An 18,192-nucleotide genomic window follows, 5' to 3' on the forward strand; every position below is an offset into this window, starting at 1 on the left:
ACGAGGCACCCAGCCAAGACTGAAGGCAAGACAGGACAGCACAGGACAAGAGAAGCTCTGAGCACAGCTAGGATAGGACGGGACTAATCATAGCCGCCATCCAAGACCTCCCACCCCCTGGGACCTGCCAGGCACACAACAGGTATGTCTTCATTTAACCATGTGAGGTCGGAATGATCAGCCCCATTTTACAGAGCTAAGAAACTCAGGCTCAAAGGTGTATGGAGGCAGGCATGAAACCAAGTCTGTTCTACTCCCAAGTTCAAGTCCTTAAACAACAAACCCCAGAGAGTCCTGTCTGGGACCTGGCTGCCCGAGGTGAGCTGTGTAACTCTTGGGCAAATCACTCGACTCGCCTCTCAGAGCCTTATTTTCTCATCCGAAAGATGCTGACAGAGGTGACAACAGTGCCACCTAACAAGATTGCTGTGGGGATTAAACGCGTCTCGTGTAAAACGTCACAGCCAAGAACCTGGCGGGTAGGAAGCTTCCTAGATGTTGGCTGCTGTCCTTCTTACTTCTGATGAGAATGATCTCTATGCTGTCTACTTAGGAGAAGGGAAAGGAGAGCCACAGGAGTAAGACAAACCCCGCTGATGCGCTGCTGGGGCCAATGCTTGAGCGGGTGTCTGTGAGGTCCTCCTGGCAGGCAGGGGCCAGGATGGCTGTAGTTGCCCAGGAAGGTTCCAGAACCACAGGCCTCCAGTTCGCACGGAAGGTCCTCAGGGGCCCTGAGCAGGAGAGACCATCTTTCCATACTCTCTCTGGGGCCAAGAGGACCCCCACAGTGTCGTGTGTGTCTGCATGTGTATCTGTGTGTCTGAGTATGTGTATGTCCCTTTCTGCATCTGTGCATGGTGGAGGCAGAGGGGCCTGGCAACCCCTTCCCATAGGCATGAGGTTGTGCTGGTCCAGCAGGGCAGCCTCCCCAACACAGATGCCCCACAGGTACCACGGCTGAGGCAGGCACCTAGGGATCTGACTTGGTTGGATGGGGCGGGGAGGTGGCAGAAGCCACCCCAGTGGTGGAGCTCTAGAGAACATGAAGCAAAGCCTGGATGGGGGGCCCCAAGGCCCCTCAAATGGACACAGCTGCCCGAGCAGCTCCCTAAGGAGCATGCGCATGAACAGCGGGCCCAGCTTCCAGGCTGGCAAGTGGCACCAAGAGCAGAGACACTCTAAGCACAGAGGCCTTGATCCCCACAGTCAGGGGGCCCCCGTGCAGAGGGGGAAACGGGCCCAGAGGATTGCAGAAAGGCCTGGTCGTCCTGTCAGGGAGCTCAAGAGTATCCCCCACACACCCATCAGCCCAGGGATTAGCAAACCCAGGCCTGGGGAGATCGCAGCGCAGCGGCTTATGGTCTCCATGCACGTGAGCCCAGCCAGGAATGAATCATATCATTATGGCAGGATTAGAAGAAAAATGCCATTAGAAAGTGCACACACACGCATTTAATAAGGTCAGTAGCAGTGAGCAGCAGGCCGGCCCGCAGCACGAGGCTGCAGAGCCCCGGCCTCCCGCTCCTCCCACCAGCACCCGAGGCCTGGGGGAAAGTGGACAAGACCCGCTCAGGCCCAGGATCAGGGAGCAGGTGCCTCCTTATGCCGGGCCCCCCGCCAGTCTGGGCACCCCATGACTACTCTTTCCACCTCCCCTACTCAGAGTTGTTTCCAAATCTTCCCCAACACCATACACATCCTGCTCCCCTGTCAAGTGAAAATTTGTCCCCCTAGCTCTCCATGTCCTCTGGGGTCTGCGCTCTGCTTGGAAGTGGATGGGGTAATCAATTGTGTTTTACAAACCTCTTAATGTGCTATTAATCTGTTACCCTCCCTGGTGACATAATGCTCAGGTGACAACTATGGAAAAGAGGCCTAGAAAGCACCCAGGGAATGAGGGTGATGGCAGAGCTCCAGCTCTCAGGAAGCCTGGGAGCCTGAGTTTGATGGGATGCCCAGAGTACAAGTCGGGTACCCAACCTCCCTGCTCCCCCAGCCTCTAAGGCCCTGGTGCAGCCCCAGACCCAGCCCTCAGAGTTAGCTCTAGACACAAACCTGGAAGCCTTTGGGACTGCTTTGGCCCACAGCATGTCCACAGGACCCTTGGTCATCTCCCAGCTCCCAGCCTCAACTGTCCAGCCCTGCACACATCCAAGGGAGTCCACATGCACTCTCAAGCACTCGCCCACTGCAGTGCTGCTAGGACCCCAGGGGTGCTGTAAGCTCTTGAGGGGGTGAGGGGGGATGTCTTTTGGATCTGAGTCCCCTGCGACCCCCCGCCCCCAGTACATGCAGGGAGATGGAGGAGAAGGTAGTGCTGCCAATGTGTACAGAGGATGTAACTGTTCTCTCCCCGACTAGCCTACTGACCCCCAGTTCACTGCTCCATTCATCCTTTCCACCAGGCTCACTGAGCACCCACTGCCCGCCAAGCTCTGCAGTGACCAGACAGATAAGCCCGGCTCCGGGAACTAAGAGGGGAAAATACTCACAGCTCTGTCGATCTGGACAGGATGGCCGACAGTGTGAGCAGGACACATCCGTAAGGGCCTGCTTCAAACTGAAAAGAGGAGAAAGCAATGAGAACCATCAAGTGTCTGCACCTCCCTCCTCTGGGTTCCTTGGGGACCATACCCCAGGGAGCAGGCTGACTCCAAGCCAGCCAGCGACTTCGAGCTGGGTCCCAGAGGTGGCCCCACAGCAGACTCCATGCAGGTCTCCCAAACCAGATTCCCAAAGGGATGAGGAACACACAAGCCTCAGTGACAGCAGAGCAGATGCGGTGCCCCCGAGGAAACACCCATGACCTCGGAGTCCTGGAAGCTCGCGGACAGTGGTGGCCTCCACTACCGTGCAGGTGTCTCCTGCTGATTATCACATCTAAAACTACCCCGGGCCTGTAGGATAAACACCATATTCACCGCCCTCTGCCGTGTGAGGAAATGGGGGCTCAGAAACTGAGCAACTGGCCCAACGTCACACAACTTGCAGGCCGCCCACTGGGAATCCTGGGGGCTCCCTCTGATTCCAAATCCCTTATTCCTAAGGGGTCCTAAGAACTGCACTGGGCAGGGAGCAGGCTGGAGGACGGTCAGGTGGGGAGGTGCCAGTGAGGTGAGCCTGGCAAGTGCAAGGGCAGAGCCTGTCATTTCAAAATTTTTTGCCGTTCATCATGAATTTTTTTTGGATTAATTTTTAATAGTTTTTAGCTATTGCACTAAAATATTATTTGTGCTAATTACTGTGGTTTGAGGGGACCCCTCTGAATTTGAGGAGTGCCCTGCTTGCCTTTCCCTAGTCTCAACCCTGGTCTGGAGCCGGAGGTCTGCTGCCTGGGTTTACATCCCGGCTCTGCACCCCCACTTTTAGCTATGTGACCACAGGGAGATTTCTTAATTTTTCGCCCCCAGTCTTCTCATCTGTAAAACAAGGATAATACAAACAGGAACCACTCTCATGAGGCTGTTGTGAAGATTAAGTGAGATCGTCCTGGTAAAGTACTTCCAGCAGGGCCTGACACCCGCATTAGCGGTCAGTATGGTGTCGGGTCCTCAAGGCCCACCTGTCCAGTGAGTCCGGCAGGCCCAGCAGGCCACGAATGACTAGGATGGACTATGTCACTTTTGCTTCTGAGAGGAACGCTCTCCTCGCCGCAAATGGGTGTGAAGGCCTTCCTATGGGGACGATACCACTTCTGTGAGTTATTGTTGGAAATGCTGCCTGTAATAATAGTCACTGTTATTAATGGGTGATCAGTTTCTTTTTGAACTTAAAACTGAAAAAAAAGTTTACTTTCCTAGAAGAATGAGAATTATATAACTTATCATATTTCCACTTTGTTTTTGCCTTGGCTGCTAGGAGGCTCAGAGCCAAATATGATGTTCAACTACTCAAACTATTTTAGCTCAAACTTCTGATATTTTCTTTTCATCAAAATTATAGAGTTTATCAGGGGAAGACAAATACTGCATGTTATCACTTTTATGTGGGATCTAAAAAAATAAATGAATTAATATAATAAATCAGAAACAGACTCACAGATATATATCAGTGAGGAGAGGGAAAAGGGGAAAGGCAAGAAAGGGGTAGGGGGTTAAGAGGTACAAACTATCTTGTGAAAGTGAAAGTGTTAGTCTCTCAGTTGGGTCTGACTCTTTGCAGTCCCACAGACTGCAGCCTGCCAGGCTCCTCTGTCCATGGAATTCTCCAGGCAAGAATATGAAGTGAGTAGTCATGCCCTTCTCCAGGGGATCTTCCCGACCCAGGGATCAAACCTGGGTCTCCCGCATTGCAGGCACTTCTTTACCATCTGAGCCACCACGGAAGCCCGCAAACTATGATGTATATCACACAAACATATTGTACAACACAGGGAAATACAGTCACTATTTTATACCTTTAAATAGAGTATAATCTATAAAAATATTCAATTGCTATGTCATACACCTGAACTATATTGTAAATCAACTACAGTTCAATTAAATATGTATGTATTTTCTAAATGTTACATACACACACAATCTTTATTTTCACCCAGTCATTTGATTCGTCAAGTCATTCCAAAAAAAACAATTACTGGATGAACTTTTTGTGCCAAGAGGATGTGGCTGCTAAAGCTCTACTTGGGAACTTGGGAACAAGGTGGACATAGGTCTGCCCTCACAAGAAGTAACTCAGGAAGGAAAGAATAGCGAGCAACTTGAAAAAAGAGGGGTGGGAAAGGGACTCTATGCTGATGGGAAATACAAGGTTCCCTGGAAACCCATAGGAAGGGCCGTCAATACAGACCTGAGGCTTTGGGAAGGAGGGAGTGTCAAGGAAAGCTTTCTGGAGGAAGCAATGTCTGGACAGAAACCCAAGGGACAAGGAGGAATCAGAAGAGAAGGGAACTTTGTTCCAGGTGAGAGGAAAAGCATGTGCAAAGGCTCAGAGGCAAGACAGGGCAGGTTTATTACAGTTGAAGCACCGAAAAAACAAACAAACAAAACCCAAGGACATCATTTCTTATCTCTGTGTGAGCTCAGTTGTGTCTGACTCTTTGCGATCCCATGAACTGAAGCCCATCAGGATCCTGTGTCCATGAGGTTTTCCAGGCAAGAATATTGGAGTGGGTTGCCATTTCCAATTCTAGGGGATCTTCCCGACCCAAGGCTCAAACTCACATCTCTTGCGTCTTCTAAGTAAGTTGTTTTTTTGTTTTTTTTTGGAGAGGGGGAAAGGGGGGTGGGGCAGAAATGGAATGAATGAATGAACAACAATCTTAAATCAACTTCATCTAATTCTGTGACCTCAGGCTAGTCACTTAACTTCTGTTGTCTTCAGTTTCCCATTTGCAAAATGGGGATAACGAGTATCTCCATTGCATGTTTCCTTCCTTGGGTTATGGGGCACATCCTATGAGGTCAGGTCGGTGGAAATGCTCTGACAATTGCAAAGAGTAATGCTGATGTCCTTGCATGGGGATGGGGGGTGCAGTGGGGGGGACAGAGGTCCAGGAGGATTCAGGCCATCATTACCCTTATCATGGCTCTACTACAGGCTTGCCTGTTGCCTTAGGGAGTGACAAAGCTCCCTGGATCTCAGCTTCCCCTTCTGAAATGCCTACATACTTCTGCCAATTGTCTGGGGAGGCCACGGCACTTCCAGGGCCTATTTACCCCTCTTTGCAGGACTGCAATGAAGTAATGAACACAGATGCCCGTTGTAAGCCTAACTCTCTCTGCAAATGTAGAGAACTGTTATTATCCTCAGGCCAGCCTTTGCCACCGTCCTGGGGACATCTCCAAGGGGCACTCACCCTGAGCCAAGGATATGCCTGTCTGTGTGGACAGGTTAGGTGAGACTGGACATGACCCCCACCCAGGGCATCTGGCCTTTGCCGGAACACGACTGAATGACACCAAATATCCCGTTTGGTTTTAAAAAACATTTATTAAAATTATCTCATCAAATTCCAGCTGCCAAGCCATGGAAGGCCACAGGGCAAAGTGCCTGCATTGAAAGGAGAGCCCAGGCAGGCAAATGGGCCGGAACGCACCAGCAGGGTCTGGAAAAATGTCTGGTACTGTTTGGGAAGAAGGGGCCATTCCCCTGAGCTACTGGGGCTCTGGAGAGACCCGAGTCCATTGAGAAGCCCAGTAGGAGGCAGGGGCGGGACCATCCCCCAGCTCGCAGGGGGCGGTGGCCAGACATCTCACCAAGAGGGTGAGCTATAACGAAAACACAGCAAGGAGGCTATTTATTTTGGGCAGACGTGGCTCAGTGTTCATTTCCAGGCCTGGCACGAGGAACCCCTCTTAGGCCCAGGCCATGAAAAATGAATTTGGTGAGGGTAGTGCTGAGATGGCTCAACAGTTTCCAGCAAAAACACAAATTCAACTGCAGGCGGGAAACACCGCCTTCCAGAGCAAGGGCCAAATACTGACGGCTCGTACCCAGAGACCAATGCCAGGAGAAGGGAGAACTGCCCTGAGCCCAGAGGTGTGGCAGGGAGAAGGCAGCTCCCACTGCTGACGAGGACCCCACTTGCAGAACCTCTTTCACATTCACTGTCTGGCTTGGGCTTCATCGAAACTCCTGGGGGTACAGGAAGAGGGAGGAGGGAGACCCCATTTATAGACAAGGATGCAGACAATCTTCGTGCTGAAGGGTCACTCCAGGGCCATCAGGGCAATGACAGGGCCTCAGATCTTTGACAATGTGAGCAATCACCCCCTCCTATGGCCCACAGTAGCCCCACAGGGCTTCCCTCTTCCAACTCTGCTCCCCCTGACAGTGTGGACATAGGTGGCCTTGGTCCTGGCCTTCCTGAACGCACATGATGCTGTCAGGAGTTGCTCATCTCTCAGATGCATTGCTGTATGCTCACACTGCTCTGGTGTGTTTAATAAAAGGCGTCCTTTCTGCCTGCTTAGCTTGCCTCGTATGTAATTTGGAAGACATTCCTTCCCACGCATTTAAGGTTCTTCTTTAAGAATCACAGTTGGACGACAAAGAGCTGAAAGTTACCCACCAACTGCTCCACCTTCTGGTTTCCAGATGAGGCCACTGAGACCCAGTGACGTTCCTGAGGCCACACGTAACCAAGGAATAGGACAGAGAGGGTCCCAGGGCCCCTGCTCCAGGCCGGTGGTGAGCGCGCTGTGTCGACAAGACTGCCCACTGGGTGATGCCCGTGAAGAAACAGAGAAAGCCGGGGCAGGCAGCAAGTGACAGCCTACCCAGGACTCCCAACGCCAAGGGCAGGACCTCTCCTACATCAGAGGCCCTCCCACATACCTCCAGGACAGGCCAGGCTCTGGACCCCTCCTCAGGCAAAGTCATGCCCAAGGCAGCAGCTCTGGGGAGTGGACTGCAGGTGGCCTGGCACCTCAGGGGACCACACCCTCCCTGTGCGGGTCTCATGCAGGCCCCCTTCTTCTACCCAAGGGGCATCTGTGCTGTCAGGGCCAGAACAGTCCCTGGGCTATGCCTGGACCCTCAGCGTCTCCCAGGAATTGTCCCCGAGGAGGGTGTTCTGACAGCAGACGTGTTCAGCCTGGTCCCATAACCAGTGTGTCCTCCCGCCCTCTGGGCTCACCACCAAATGCTCTCATGCCTTCTCTGGAGCCTGAAAGGGCTGATCCCACAGCCTGGACAGCTGAAGGGAGGGCGGAGGGGAGGGAAGGAGATGGGCCTGTGCCCCAGAAGAGGGTGGCCTCATTGCCTTTCTCTCCTGCAGCCTGGCACATAGACATTAGAACCGTGTGGCCTGGTGGTTGGGAATCTCACAGGGTGTCCGTCCCCAGCCATGGCTCAGTCCGCTTCCTCTCGGCCATGCTTCCCTCCCATTTCTACCTGACTATAACTAACCTGTCTCAAGGTTGCCTTAGGAGATCATGACCAGGGTGATAAAACATCCGCAGTGGAAGCTAATGACCACTGGGAACATGGAGCAGGCACAGTGCTCCAGGCTCTCCGTACGCAGAGCCAAGGCTGGCTCCATCACCATCCTCATGCTCCATAGGAGGAAAATGAGGAACGGAGGGTGCATTAGGGTGCCCAAAGTCCCAGAGCTACCAAGGGGTGTAACCTAGATGCAAACACAGGGAGATGGCTCCAGAGACAATGTTCTTCACTCCTGGAGCCCCACGGCTACAGCCACACTCTGAATTCCCTCGGCTCTCTGAACCCTGGCTGGGTTCTGCCCCATCTCACAGTCAGGAGTCTGACGTATGGCTCTCCTCCAGTAGAGGGACGTCCCAGTGGCCCTGGCCAGCCCAGCCCTGCCTCCCAGGACACCACGCAAGGTCCTCTATTATCAGGGTCTCCAACAACAGTGCGCATACCTCCAACCCAGCCCAGGGATCCACGTCCTAGGCACCTCCCCAGCTGATATGGGGCCCCACCCACTGACAAAGGGGTCTTTACCTGCAGAGGTAGCTGCTCGCCCTCAGACAAAGAGAAGGCTCTCATAATCACAGTCTGATCACAGCTTCCCTTAGTCTGATCCCACTCCATCCCTGCTCTGCTTCTGCAGCCCTGACTATGGCAGCTCCTTTTATCTGTAGCTGTGGCCCGACGTCCAGGACTCAGTGACAGAGGTCGGATCCTCGGCCTCCCAGCCGACATCACCCCACTGCCCCAGGCTCGGGATGAATGGGGAACAACCCCAGCTCACCAGCATCTCTTCGGCAAAGAAAGCAGAAGCTGAGCAATGCACATCCCACACACTAAACCATGGTTCATACCTGATGGATACTCTGCTGAAGAAAAGTCACCAGCTCCTCATAGCAGGTCAAACTGTGGAGGATGAGCTGAGAAACAAACACACAGGGTGAACTGCCCAGGCCCGGTGGATGGACCCCGTGCTGGATGAGCTTCTGTGGCCCTGACTCCCGTAGTGAGTGGACCCCACTGGGGAATGAGTCTGCAGTCAGAGAGTGGTGACCTCGGGAGCAGGGGTGCAGAGGGGCTCCCGCAGCTATGTGTGACTTAAGGGCTGCAGGGTCCAGTTGGGGTCTCTGGGGCTGCCACCTTGTTGCAACACGGGACCTGCCTTTAGCGATCCAAGGATTCAAGACATCGTGGGACAAGGGCCCAGGAGTCCGCATATCATGTGAAGTTGACGGGTGGGGCCGCACCCTGAGGGCTAGTCTCAGATTTCTGAGAAGCACCTTGAGGGCAGGGTGTCCAGAAGGGTACAGGGAGAGTGACCCTGTACCAGATCACCACCGCCAGCCAGTTCTAGGCCCAGCAGGCAGCGTCCTGAGTTCAATGCAAAGCAGTGGTCATGAGTCTCCTGGGCTTTCTCAGGCAGGTCAGAAAAAAACACTTTTCTAGAAAATATTCAACAAAGTGAGGTCCTCAGGTGGGATCCCAGGACACATATGTCCAAAAAGAAATAAACAAAGTAAATGAGAAATTCTCAGTGAAGCAGTTAACGTGTGGGAAAGTGTCACAGTTTCTGCATGTCCACAGATCGCACATTTCTTTCCCATCCTTGTCTTCCTCGGGTCTGGCTTTGTCCATCAAAGCTCTTCTCTGCTCTCTACTTCCTCTCCCTCCCACCCACAGCATCCTCTCACTGCAATCCCAGAGAGGATGCTATGACATAAGAGGGCACAGGGAAGGCTGGGTGGAGCCAAAAGGCATTACGTACAGAATGCTGCAGGGACTTCAGATTCTGTACAACCTCAGTGTGACGGCTCCTGTCAGCCTTTTAGCCATAAAGCCAGTTCTGGCTGGAGTCCATTGGAAAGCCCCCCACCTCAACCCCAGGTAGAGGATTCTGCTGGCCTGAGCACAGGGAGGGCTTGCCCAGCCCCAACTGAGGGAGGATTTACTTATATAAAAGGAGACTGTCCCCAAACAAAGCCAAAGTTTGCGTGATAATTTTCCAGAAAGCCGTACTGTTTCTAAGATTCCATCTGCTTTGTATTTCCCTGTTGGACTGAAGTGCTGTGTTCCTGAAGCCCTAAAAAGGAAAGGGAGATGCATGAGCCTCCGCTCTCAGAGAAGACATGCCCCAGAGCCAGGGCAAAACCACACAGCCACTCAATGAGGACAAACAGAAAGGTGGCCCAGAGGGAAGAAGGGAGCCAAGTGCTTCTTTTGTGACTTCTTTGAAGTCACCCACTAAGCTGGTCCGGAGGACCCCACTAACAGGCGGGGGTAGGAGGTAAGGGGGTTGATATAGAGTGGGAAAAAAGACAGCTGAAGGAGAGCCTGGGATAACAAACCCAGATCCTGGCAGCCAAAAGTCTGCCTCTCAGCCACTGACGAGCATATTTCCAGACTAAGGAATGCTGACTTGCTCGTGGTTTTTAGGGACCTGAGGAAGTCCAGCCTCTATCCTTTTGGAGGTCATCTGTTTACACAGCCTCTGTATATGCAGCCAAGAGCAGCATGGACCAGAAGTGGCATTTGGGTTTGGGGCCACTATGACATGAGCCTGCTGGGCAGCCTTGGACTGGCCACTGCCCCTCTCTGGGGCTTGTTTCTTAATCTGTAAAGTGAGGAGGAATTGAATTTTTCTCCATCTGCTCTCAGGGCTACCATGCAGATCCTAAGGGCCAGGGTTTGTAGGTTAACTGGAACATGAGTACCAAGGACAAGCACTCGATGAGAACAACAGTGGTGACGACAATAATACCTAACACTGACCTGATACTTAGTATGTGCCAGAACTTATCCTGAGTGCTTCATATGACTCTTTATCATTTATTTATATGAATAAATGATTAAACTGATCAATGATACTACCATTTATTATATATCATTTATACTGACTCATTCAATCCTCACAATCACTCCATTAAGCAATCACTGTTATCATCCCTATTTCCCAGATGAGTAAACCAGTTAGGCACACAGAAGTCAAGTCAATCAATCAAGGTCACACAGCCAATAAGCAACAGCACCGGAGTCAGCCTTTGGAGTCTCTTAAGTGCTGTGCCCTCCTGACCACTGCGCCCCAGCGGGGTGACCCCCTTGACTAAAGCTTAGCCACACAGCTGGACTGAAGTGAGGCTTCCACTCTCCAGGGTCAGGCTGAGGAACTGGCAGACCATCCCTGTGGATTACGGGGGTGGGGTCCTCCATTAGCAGGACAGGGCAGCAGCGAGAAGACTGCGCTGGCTCCGCCACTGCCATCTCACCTCTGAGTCTCCCCATCTGAACACGGGCCCAAGAGACACAGCAAATGGGAGCGTACTTTGGGGACTGGGTCGGCCTAGAGGCTGTTTTCTGGGGTCTTCAGATCAGAGAAATACAGAGGGGAATAGGCTGCCAGGGCCCAGGGGTTTTCCCTGGTGGGTTACATCCCCCAGCGCTCCCTAGGAACGGGGTCCCTGGATCTGACACCCTCTCAACAGGGGCCAGGCGGAGGGCTAGCCCTCTCCCAGGGCAGGGCTGCCCAGAACATCAGGGCGACTCTCTGGGCTCCCCCTGACCTGGAGGACACAGACACGGTCCTTCAGCCCAGACCGCCTGCGTGAGAAGACGATTTCCCCAATGACAAGAAGACACACAGACAGCGCGCCTGCAGCCCGGCCCGCCCGAGGTAGAGCAGTAGCAACACAGTCCTGAGAAGCACTTACAGTGTGACCACGGCTCTCTCGCGGCCCCCAGCCCGCCACACAATGTCTGCAATGGCCAGGGCCAGGCAATGGGTCCTGCGAGCGTTTGAAGGCTGCAGCCTGAGGACAGAAAGGGAAACGTGCTTAGGCCTGTAGTGGCAGAAGTTAGAGACGGCACAGCCGTGAGGCAGAGGACCTGTCCTTTCCTCTGCCACCCAGAGGACTCAGACAGAACCTGGGACGGGGGCCTCCGCAGATGAGGACCAAGACAAGAGCTGAGAGGAAGGGGGCCCCGGCAGGGCTGGAGGAGGAGCAGGCTGAGAAAATCACCCACGGGAGCAAAGGGGCCTCTGGAGACTTGGCAGGACCCAGAAGTGTGTGCAAGAAAAGGCTGCGAGTTCTGGCAGAGCCCGGGAGACTGGCCCAGAACTGCTGCCGCTCCACGCAGAGGCACAGCCCTGACCCACCCCAGCTGGGCCAGTCCCGACACCTGGGCCCCGGAGACAGCGGCTCATGCAAGCAAAGAGGTGCCCTGTGCTGCTCCAGCTGATAGGGGATGAGACCCAAAGTGTGGACAGGAAGTGGCCTGACTGTCTGATTACCTAGACACGGGGTGTGGAGACGTGGGAAAGGAAGGATTCCTGATGACTGCAGGGTTTGGGGTGAGCGTATGGTGAAGCTGAAATGTGGGCACAGAGTGGGGAGCAGGGAGACAGGAGATGCATGAGGGACCTCCCCCCAAGGGGACCCCCATGCCCACGCCCTGCCTCAGGTGAAGCTGTCGTTCTAATGCCCAGGAGAGCAGCTTGGGCTGAGTAGAGGTTTATGGACCACCAGCCTGTGAAGTGTGCTGGGCACTCTAAATGGCTATCATTTCCCAGAGAGAGGATGAACGAGGCAGAGGCGGGGCCGAGGCTGGAGCCTGGTGGAATTCCAGTATATGAGGGAGGCGGGGACGGAGGCAGGAAGGGCAGAGCTCAGACATGGGCCAGTACTATCTTAGGACTAAAAGGGTTTAAGAAGGACAGGCAGTCAGCAGTGTCAACAATGACAGAGAGATCTCTGGTGGTGCTGGTGGTAAAGAACCCGCCTGTCAACGCAGGAGACATGAGACATGTGGGTTCGATCCCTGGGTCGGGAAGATCCCTTGGAGAAGGAAATGGCAACCCACTCCAGTATTCTTGCCTGGAGAATCCCATGGACAGAGGAGCCTGGCGGGCTACCGTCCATAGTGTTGCAAAGAGTTGGACGTGACTGAAGTCACTTACACACACACGAGGGGCCCCTAGTGCACGAAGTCAATAAGGGAGAAGGAGCAGCAGTCAAATACAGACGCCCTTTCTGTCTCCAGGGAGCCACAGAGCTGTGCTTCTTGCCCAACCCTGGATCCTGGGAAGCTTTCCTAAATTCCTACAGAGGCAGGCTGAGTGAGTGTTCCGCTACCGAAGGAACAAAAGGGGCTTGATGCCGGGGCTCCCAGGAGCACAGAGGGAGTTCCCATGCGTTCAGTTACCAGGTACCCTGAGCTCCAGGCTGAGCTGCTGGGAGAAAAATGGGGTTTGTCCTTCTTCCCCAGGGTAAGAAAGGAGACCCTGGAGACCAGAACACAGATCACCATAGGGGGCTGCACACGGTCACAGCCTAGAACCTGGGACACAGAGCCGGCCGTCTGCACCTAGGCTGTTGTGATGCAATGTCTTTAAAGTGGGAGGCGACATGACACAGGGTCCCTCCACGTCCCACTTCCTATACTGGCCATAGCAGTCGTACCTCCTGCATCGTGTCAGGCGATTCACATGAGACGATGTGCGTCAGGTTCACGGCCAGCGCCTGGCGTGCGGAGGATGCTCCTTAAAGGGTACCCTTTGCTGTTGTCTTTATGGAAGTGTCCCCACTTGACATTTGGCTGTGGCCAAAGAGTTGACAGGACGGTGATCCCCTGACATCTGGTGTGAAAGTGACAAGCCACCACACCAGGCAATCTTTGAACGAGACAAGCGAGCGCGCCACCACTTAAGAAATGAGACTCAGAGCGCCTGGGGTGTCTGCAGCCTCAGGAAGCCTGCCTGCTCCTCTGGAAACCGTTACCCCGCCGTCAGCACCCGACACTGGGGAAGCACTGGCTGCGGGCCACTGTCAACTATGAAAACAAAGGTGAGGAAACATCGCTCTGGGACTCAGGAGCGGCCGCCAGGGACCACGGAGGGACGGGAACACAGGGCTTGTCAGACAAAGGAGAAAGGGCTGGACATTCACCTCTTTGCAATCAGAGCCCATGGATGTGGACTCTGTCATCCCCACAGCTCCTGTTTCCAGCCCTGCCCCCACCCAGGTGACAGTCAGTCATGTCAGTCCCGGCTCCTGAGCACCCATGCTCATCCTGGTCTCACAGGCTTTAGTTACAGACCCCCTGAACGTCTGTGTTTCTGCACAAAGTCCTGGTTCTCTCCATTGGCTTCCATTTAGCCCCTCCATCCTTTCCTGGGCCTCCTCTAGCGCTTTCTTTTGAGACAAGCTTTCCAAAAGATGGCAGCATAGGGGCAAGTGCAGTGGTGGGGACTGCGTTCCATTCCTGGCTCACTCGGGGAAGCCCCTTGCCCTTGCTGGCCATCACCTCCCCATCCGGAAATGCAGACACTGGACCAGATGTCCCAAGCATCCTTCCAGCCTTGCCCTCTGCCATGTAGCCAGCCGCAGAGTATCCAGGGCTGTGGTGGGTGCAGATGACCAGAGGAAGTGGGGAGGTGCTGTGCTGAATCACTGGGCCTCCACTTTCCCAGGGGGAACTCAGTGTCTGCCTTCACCTTGATGACAAGGGTGGTGCTGAACTGCCTTCTTCCAACCCCAACCATGAACCCAGCACCTGGCCGTGCTCCTAAACCAAGAGAGGTTTCTTTGCTGCTGCTCAGCACTCAGTCGTGTCCGACTCTGTGTGACCCCATGGACTGTAGCCCACCAGGCTCCTCTGTCCATGGGATTCTCTAGGAAAGAGTACTAGAGTGGGTTGCCATGCCCTCCCCCAGGGGATCTTCCCAACCCAGGGATTGAACCCGGGGTCTCCTGCATTGTAGGCAGATTCTTTACTGCTAAGCCGCCAGGAAAGTGTCTTTAAAAGAGTCTAATTCCTCGCAAGAAGTGCAGGATTTGTCTAGGGATGGCGATGGGGGTCAGGGAGGAATACGTCCTGTGTTTGGCTTAATTACCCAGGTCTTTCAGATTAAAAAGATGGCTCTACCACCCTCATTAACTCAAAGTAGGCTCTCCTGTCCACTCTGACATGCCCGCCAGTCTGAGCCTACAGAAGAATCAGAGGAAAGCTGGCGAGCGACTGCGGGTCTTTCTGCCCCCTTTCTGGGTCACATGCTGCCAGCGCAGGCCTGGGGACCACTGGGTCTGGAATCTGAGCCCAGCTCCACTGACTCATGTCTGGAGCGGCCTTGGGCAAGCGCCCCTCCTTCTCTGGGCCTCAACTTCCCCAGTTGAGAAGGGAAGTGGAGGCAGGAGGACAGCTCCCTGGCCCATGGTGTGTCCCAGGCCCTCAGGGGAACGAGGCTCACCATTGCTTCCCACGAGCCGACCCGGCCGGCACAGCCCCTCCTGGAGTGGAAAAACACCAAGTCCTGCCGTCCGGCTCCATCCTCCCCAGTTGAGCAGAGGCCGGCTGCCGGCCTGATGGAATGAGTCTTAATGAAGCCAGACAGTCCCGCAGAAAAAACACCACCACTGCCAAGAAGCCTTTACTTCAGCATGATTTCCCTGGAGGGCGCAGTTACATCCTTGTGCGGCTTTCACAGAACCGCTTCCCCATCATTTGTTGGGGAGGCAGCGAGCAGGGGGGCATCCCCACCAGGCCTGCAGACGCAGTGCAGGAAGGCCCACCAACCTTGGTCCAAGAGACCCCCAAGGGCCCAGTGTGACAGCTGCGATGCTGTCCCAGTCCCTGTGTGATGTGAGGGCCTTTGCGGTGTTCCTAAAGGGAACAGAGGAGCTTGCCTGCTTTTTTTTTTTTTTAAGCCGGATCATTTCTGAAATCTCGGATTTCAGAGTCAAAAGGGAGGACTGAAGTTTCAAACCCAGCTCAGCGCACACAGCCCATGCAGCAATGTCAATGACCCAATCAATGTCGAGATCATACAAATAAATCCATGCAGCCAGAGGGGCTAGGGCTGGAAGAAATTCCTGCAGAGATGTCTAATGTCACCCTTTCCTCACATGAGGCAGCAGATCCCCAGGGGTTCACTGGACTCTTCTGCATTGATTTTTTTTTCCCCAAATTAGGAAAAAAGGGGAGGTTCCTGCCCAGAAGCCCTTTGTGAACTATAGCACCTACAGAGCTGTACCTTCGTTACTGAGAGTCTGTCTGGGGTCCAGCCCTCGGGTGTTTTAAGCCCACGACACTTAGCCTCCTGGCACCAGCCCCTTCCTGGCCTCTCTGGCCATTCTGATACTCTGAGTTTCTTGCGGGGCACAGCATGGTGTGATACATAGGGTGTCACATACCAAGCTTGGCTCTACCTTGGAGGCCAGGTGTGAACCTGGGCCAGCATCTTTCTGTCTCTGAGCCTCAGTTTCCCTGTATATACCCTAGTAGGTGATCCCCAGGTCCCACCCACTTGCACAGCCCTTGATTTATGAAGGACTAGGTTTCATTTCCTAAGTCAGTCTTGGGCAGGACAGAGATTCACAAATGGAGAAAGTGAAACCTTGCTGGCCCACGGGCTGTAATCCAGGTCTTTGGCTAGTCCAGTACTCTCTTTAGCAGCCCCATCCTGAGACAGGCTAAGACCCCAGAGCCGAGCACTGCCCCAGCCTCAGCACAGGCACCGACAGGGTGCACCGACACCCACTTGGCACGAACAACTTTCTATGGCCTCTGATCTGCAGGGCTTCGCTTCTGCAAGCAAACCCAGACTTTCACCCTTCCATCCCTCGGCTGCCAGCCTCAGGCCCCAGCCCCGCACTCCCCTGGCCTTTGCTTGACCCAAGTCTTCGCCTGAACCCAGGAGGACTCTCTCCTCTCACCCCCAATCGCCTTCCAGTCCCAAGGCAGCTTCATGCCTCAGCAAAGTCAGGCCCACTGCACGGCAGTGGGAGGAGGAGGCACGGGAGGAAGGTGTAGAGGCAGCTGGTGTCCCGTGCCCACAACCTGTCACCACTGGGACCTCCCTGAGCTGGTGCCCCACAGAGCCACATCTTTCTGAGTCCCCTCAGGCACTTGCAGTGGCTCTGGCTGGACAAGGGAGCCTGGGTCCCTAGGCCAAGCTCTCTGTCCCTCCCTCTAGGCTGGTCATGAAGAACACCCACTCTTGGGTCTGCTTGGCCGTCAATGTGAGCAGGAAGGCAGCCCACTCTGCTAGGCCTGCATGGAAAGCAGCTCTCAGTGCAGGGCCCCAGGGAAGGGACTTACCAGGAGCACCTCAGTTGTGGGGCTCCAAAGAAAGGTGAGTCACTCTTCTGTAGCGTGAATCCCTCCATGCCTCTTGTGTAAGGGGACCCTGTCTGGCCAACCGGCCGAGCTCTCCCGGCCAATCTGCATAGGCCTCCTCCAGCCTGGCCAGGCCGCCATCCCCCAGCGCGGGGTTCCTTCCCACCAGGCACACCCCACACAGAAACCCCAGCAGCCAGCAGCTCCTTCCAACCTCCTCCCGCTATGCACCACCAGCTGGCCCCGGAGGGCCCTTAGTCAAGGCTGGCCCCAGCTCTTCTCTCTCTGCTGATACAGGTTTCTTTCCACCCAGAGCCTGTCTTGGGCCCCTAGCTGGAATGGCTTTCTGCCTCCCAAACCCTGGCTTCCTTCTCAGGTGTGGAAGGAAAGCAGAACTCTCTCCTGAGGACATGCCTGGGGATCCAGAGGCTGTCACACCCCTCAGTGGGGCTGCAGGGTGGGAGACAAGAAACCAAGTCTGCCATGTGCACAAACAGCCCTTTGGGGAACCAACTTCCTGACTGTTGGGAAATGATCCACAACTTCCCCTGAGAAGCCCAAAGTCCAAGTTCAAAAGCAGCTCTGAAGGGGCATGGGGCTGAAATGAATTATAAAACATCTTCCACAGTGGCCAAAGCCAAGGCTTGACCTGAGCAGGCTGCTGGGCCCTGAGGGCCCTCTGGTAGCCCGGCCCTTACCCACCCACCAGCCCGGAGCCCCACCCTGCCCCTCTACAACTCTGCCCTGGTCACCCCAGGCAACTCTCAGCTCCTCTCCCTGCCCTGGGGCCTCTGCACATGCTGTTCTCCTTACTGGAATACCATCTCCTCCCCTCCCAGTCAGCCTGGATAACTCATGCATTTGTCCATGGCTTCATTCAACAAAAATTCTGAGGGCCTTTTCTGTGAACTAGGTCCGGGGCTGGATGCCAGGAACAAGCTATGGACCAAGAAGTCCAAGAAGACTCCTGTTCTCAGGGGTCTTGTGTTCCGCGGTGCAGACGATGGGCAGGTGATGACTTGGATAAAAAGGGCATCTAGTGGTAGGGGGCTTGCAGGCAGCAATTGGGGAGGTCGGGGAAGGCCGCCCTGAGGTCACAACTTCTGCACAGTAAGAAGCCAGGGGAGGAGTCTGAGGGATTTGCTGGGAAAGGAGAAACCAAGGGAGGAACAAGCTCATGCAAGGATGTGTGTGAAGCCAATTGGGAGT

The 18,192-nt window shown here is 54.4% G+C and overlaps 1 protein-coding gene across 1 annotated transcript in view; it reads right to left on the bottom strand.

Moving 5' to 3' along the window:
• Positions 1–18,192, bottom strand: part of MINDY4 (MINDY lysine 48 deubiquitinase 4) — a 108,988-nt gene that overhangs the window by 30,564 nt on the left and 60,232 nt on the right. The window contains exons 10-13 of the mRNA XM_043871937.1: positions 11,580–11,678; positions 9,892–9,955; positions 8,730–8,795; positions 2,493–2,560 (exon numbers count right to left, since the gene is read on the bottom strand). Of these exons, the coding sequence (XP_043727872.1) occupies positions 2,493–2,560; positions 8,730–8,795; positions 9,892–9,955; positions 11,580–11,678 (297 nt within the window). The remainder of the gene's footprint in view (positions 1–2,492; positions 2,561–8,729; positions 8,796–9,891; positions 9,956–11,579; positions 11,679–18,192) is intronic.

The sequence above is a fragment of the Cervus elaphus genome, chromosome 18 (genome assembly GCF_910594005.1).
Source record: "Cervus elaphus chromosome 18, mCerEla1.1, whole genome shotgun sequence".
Lineage (NCBI taxonomy): Eukaryota > Metazoa > Chordata > Mammalia > Artiodactyla > Cervidae > Cervus > Cervus elaphus.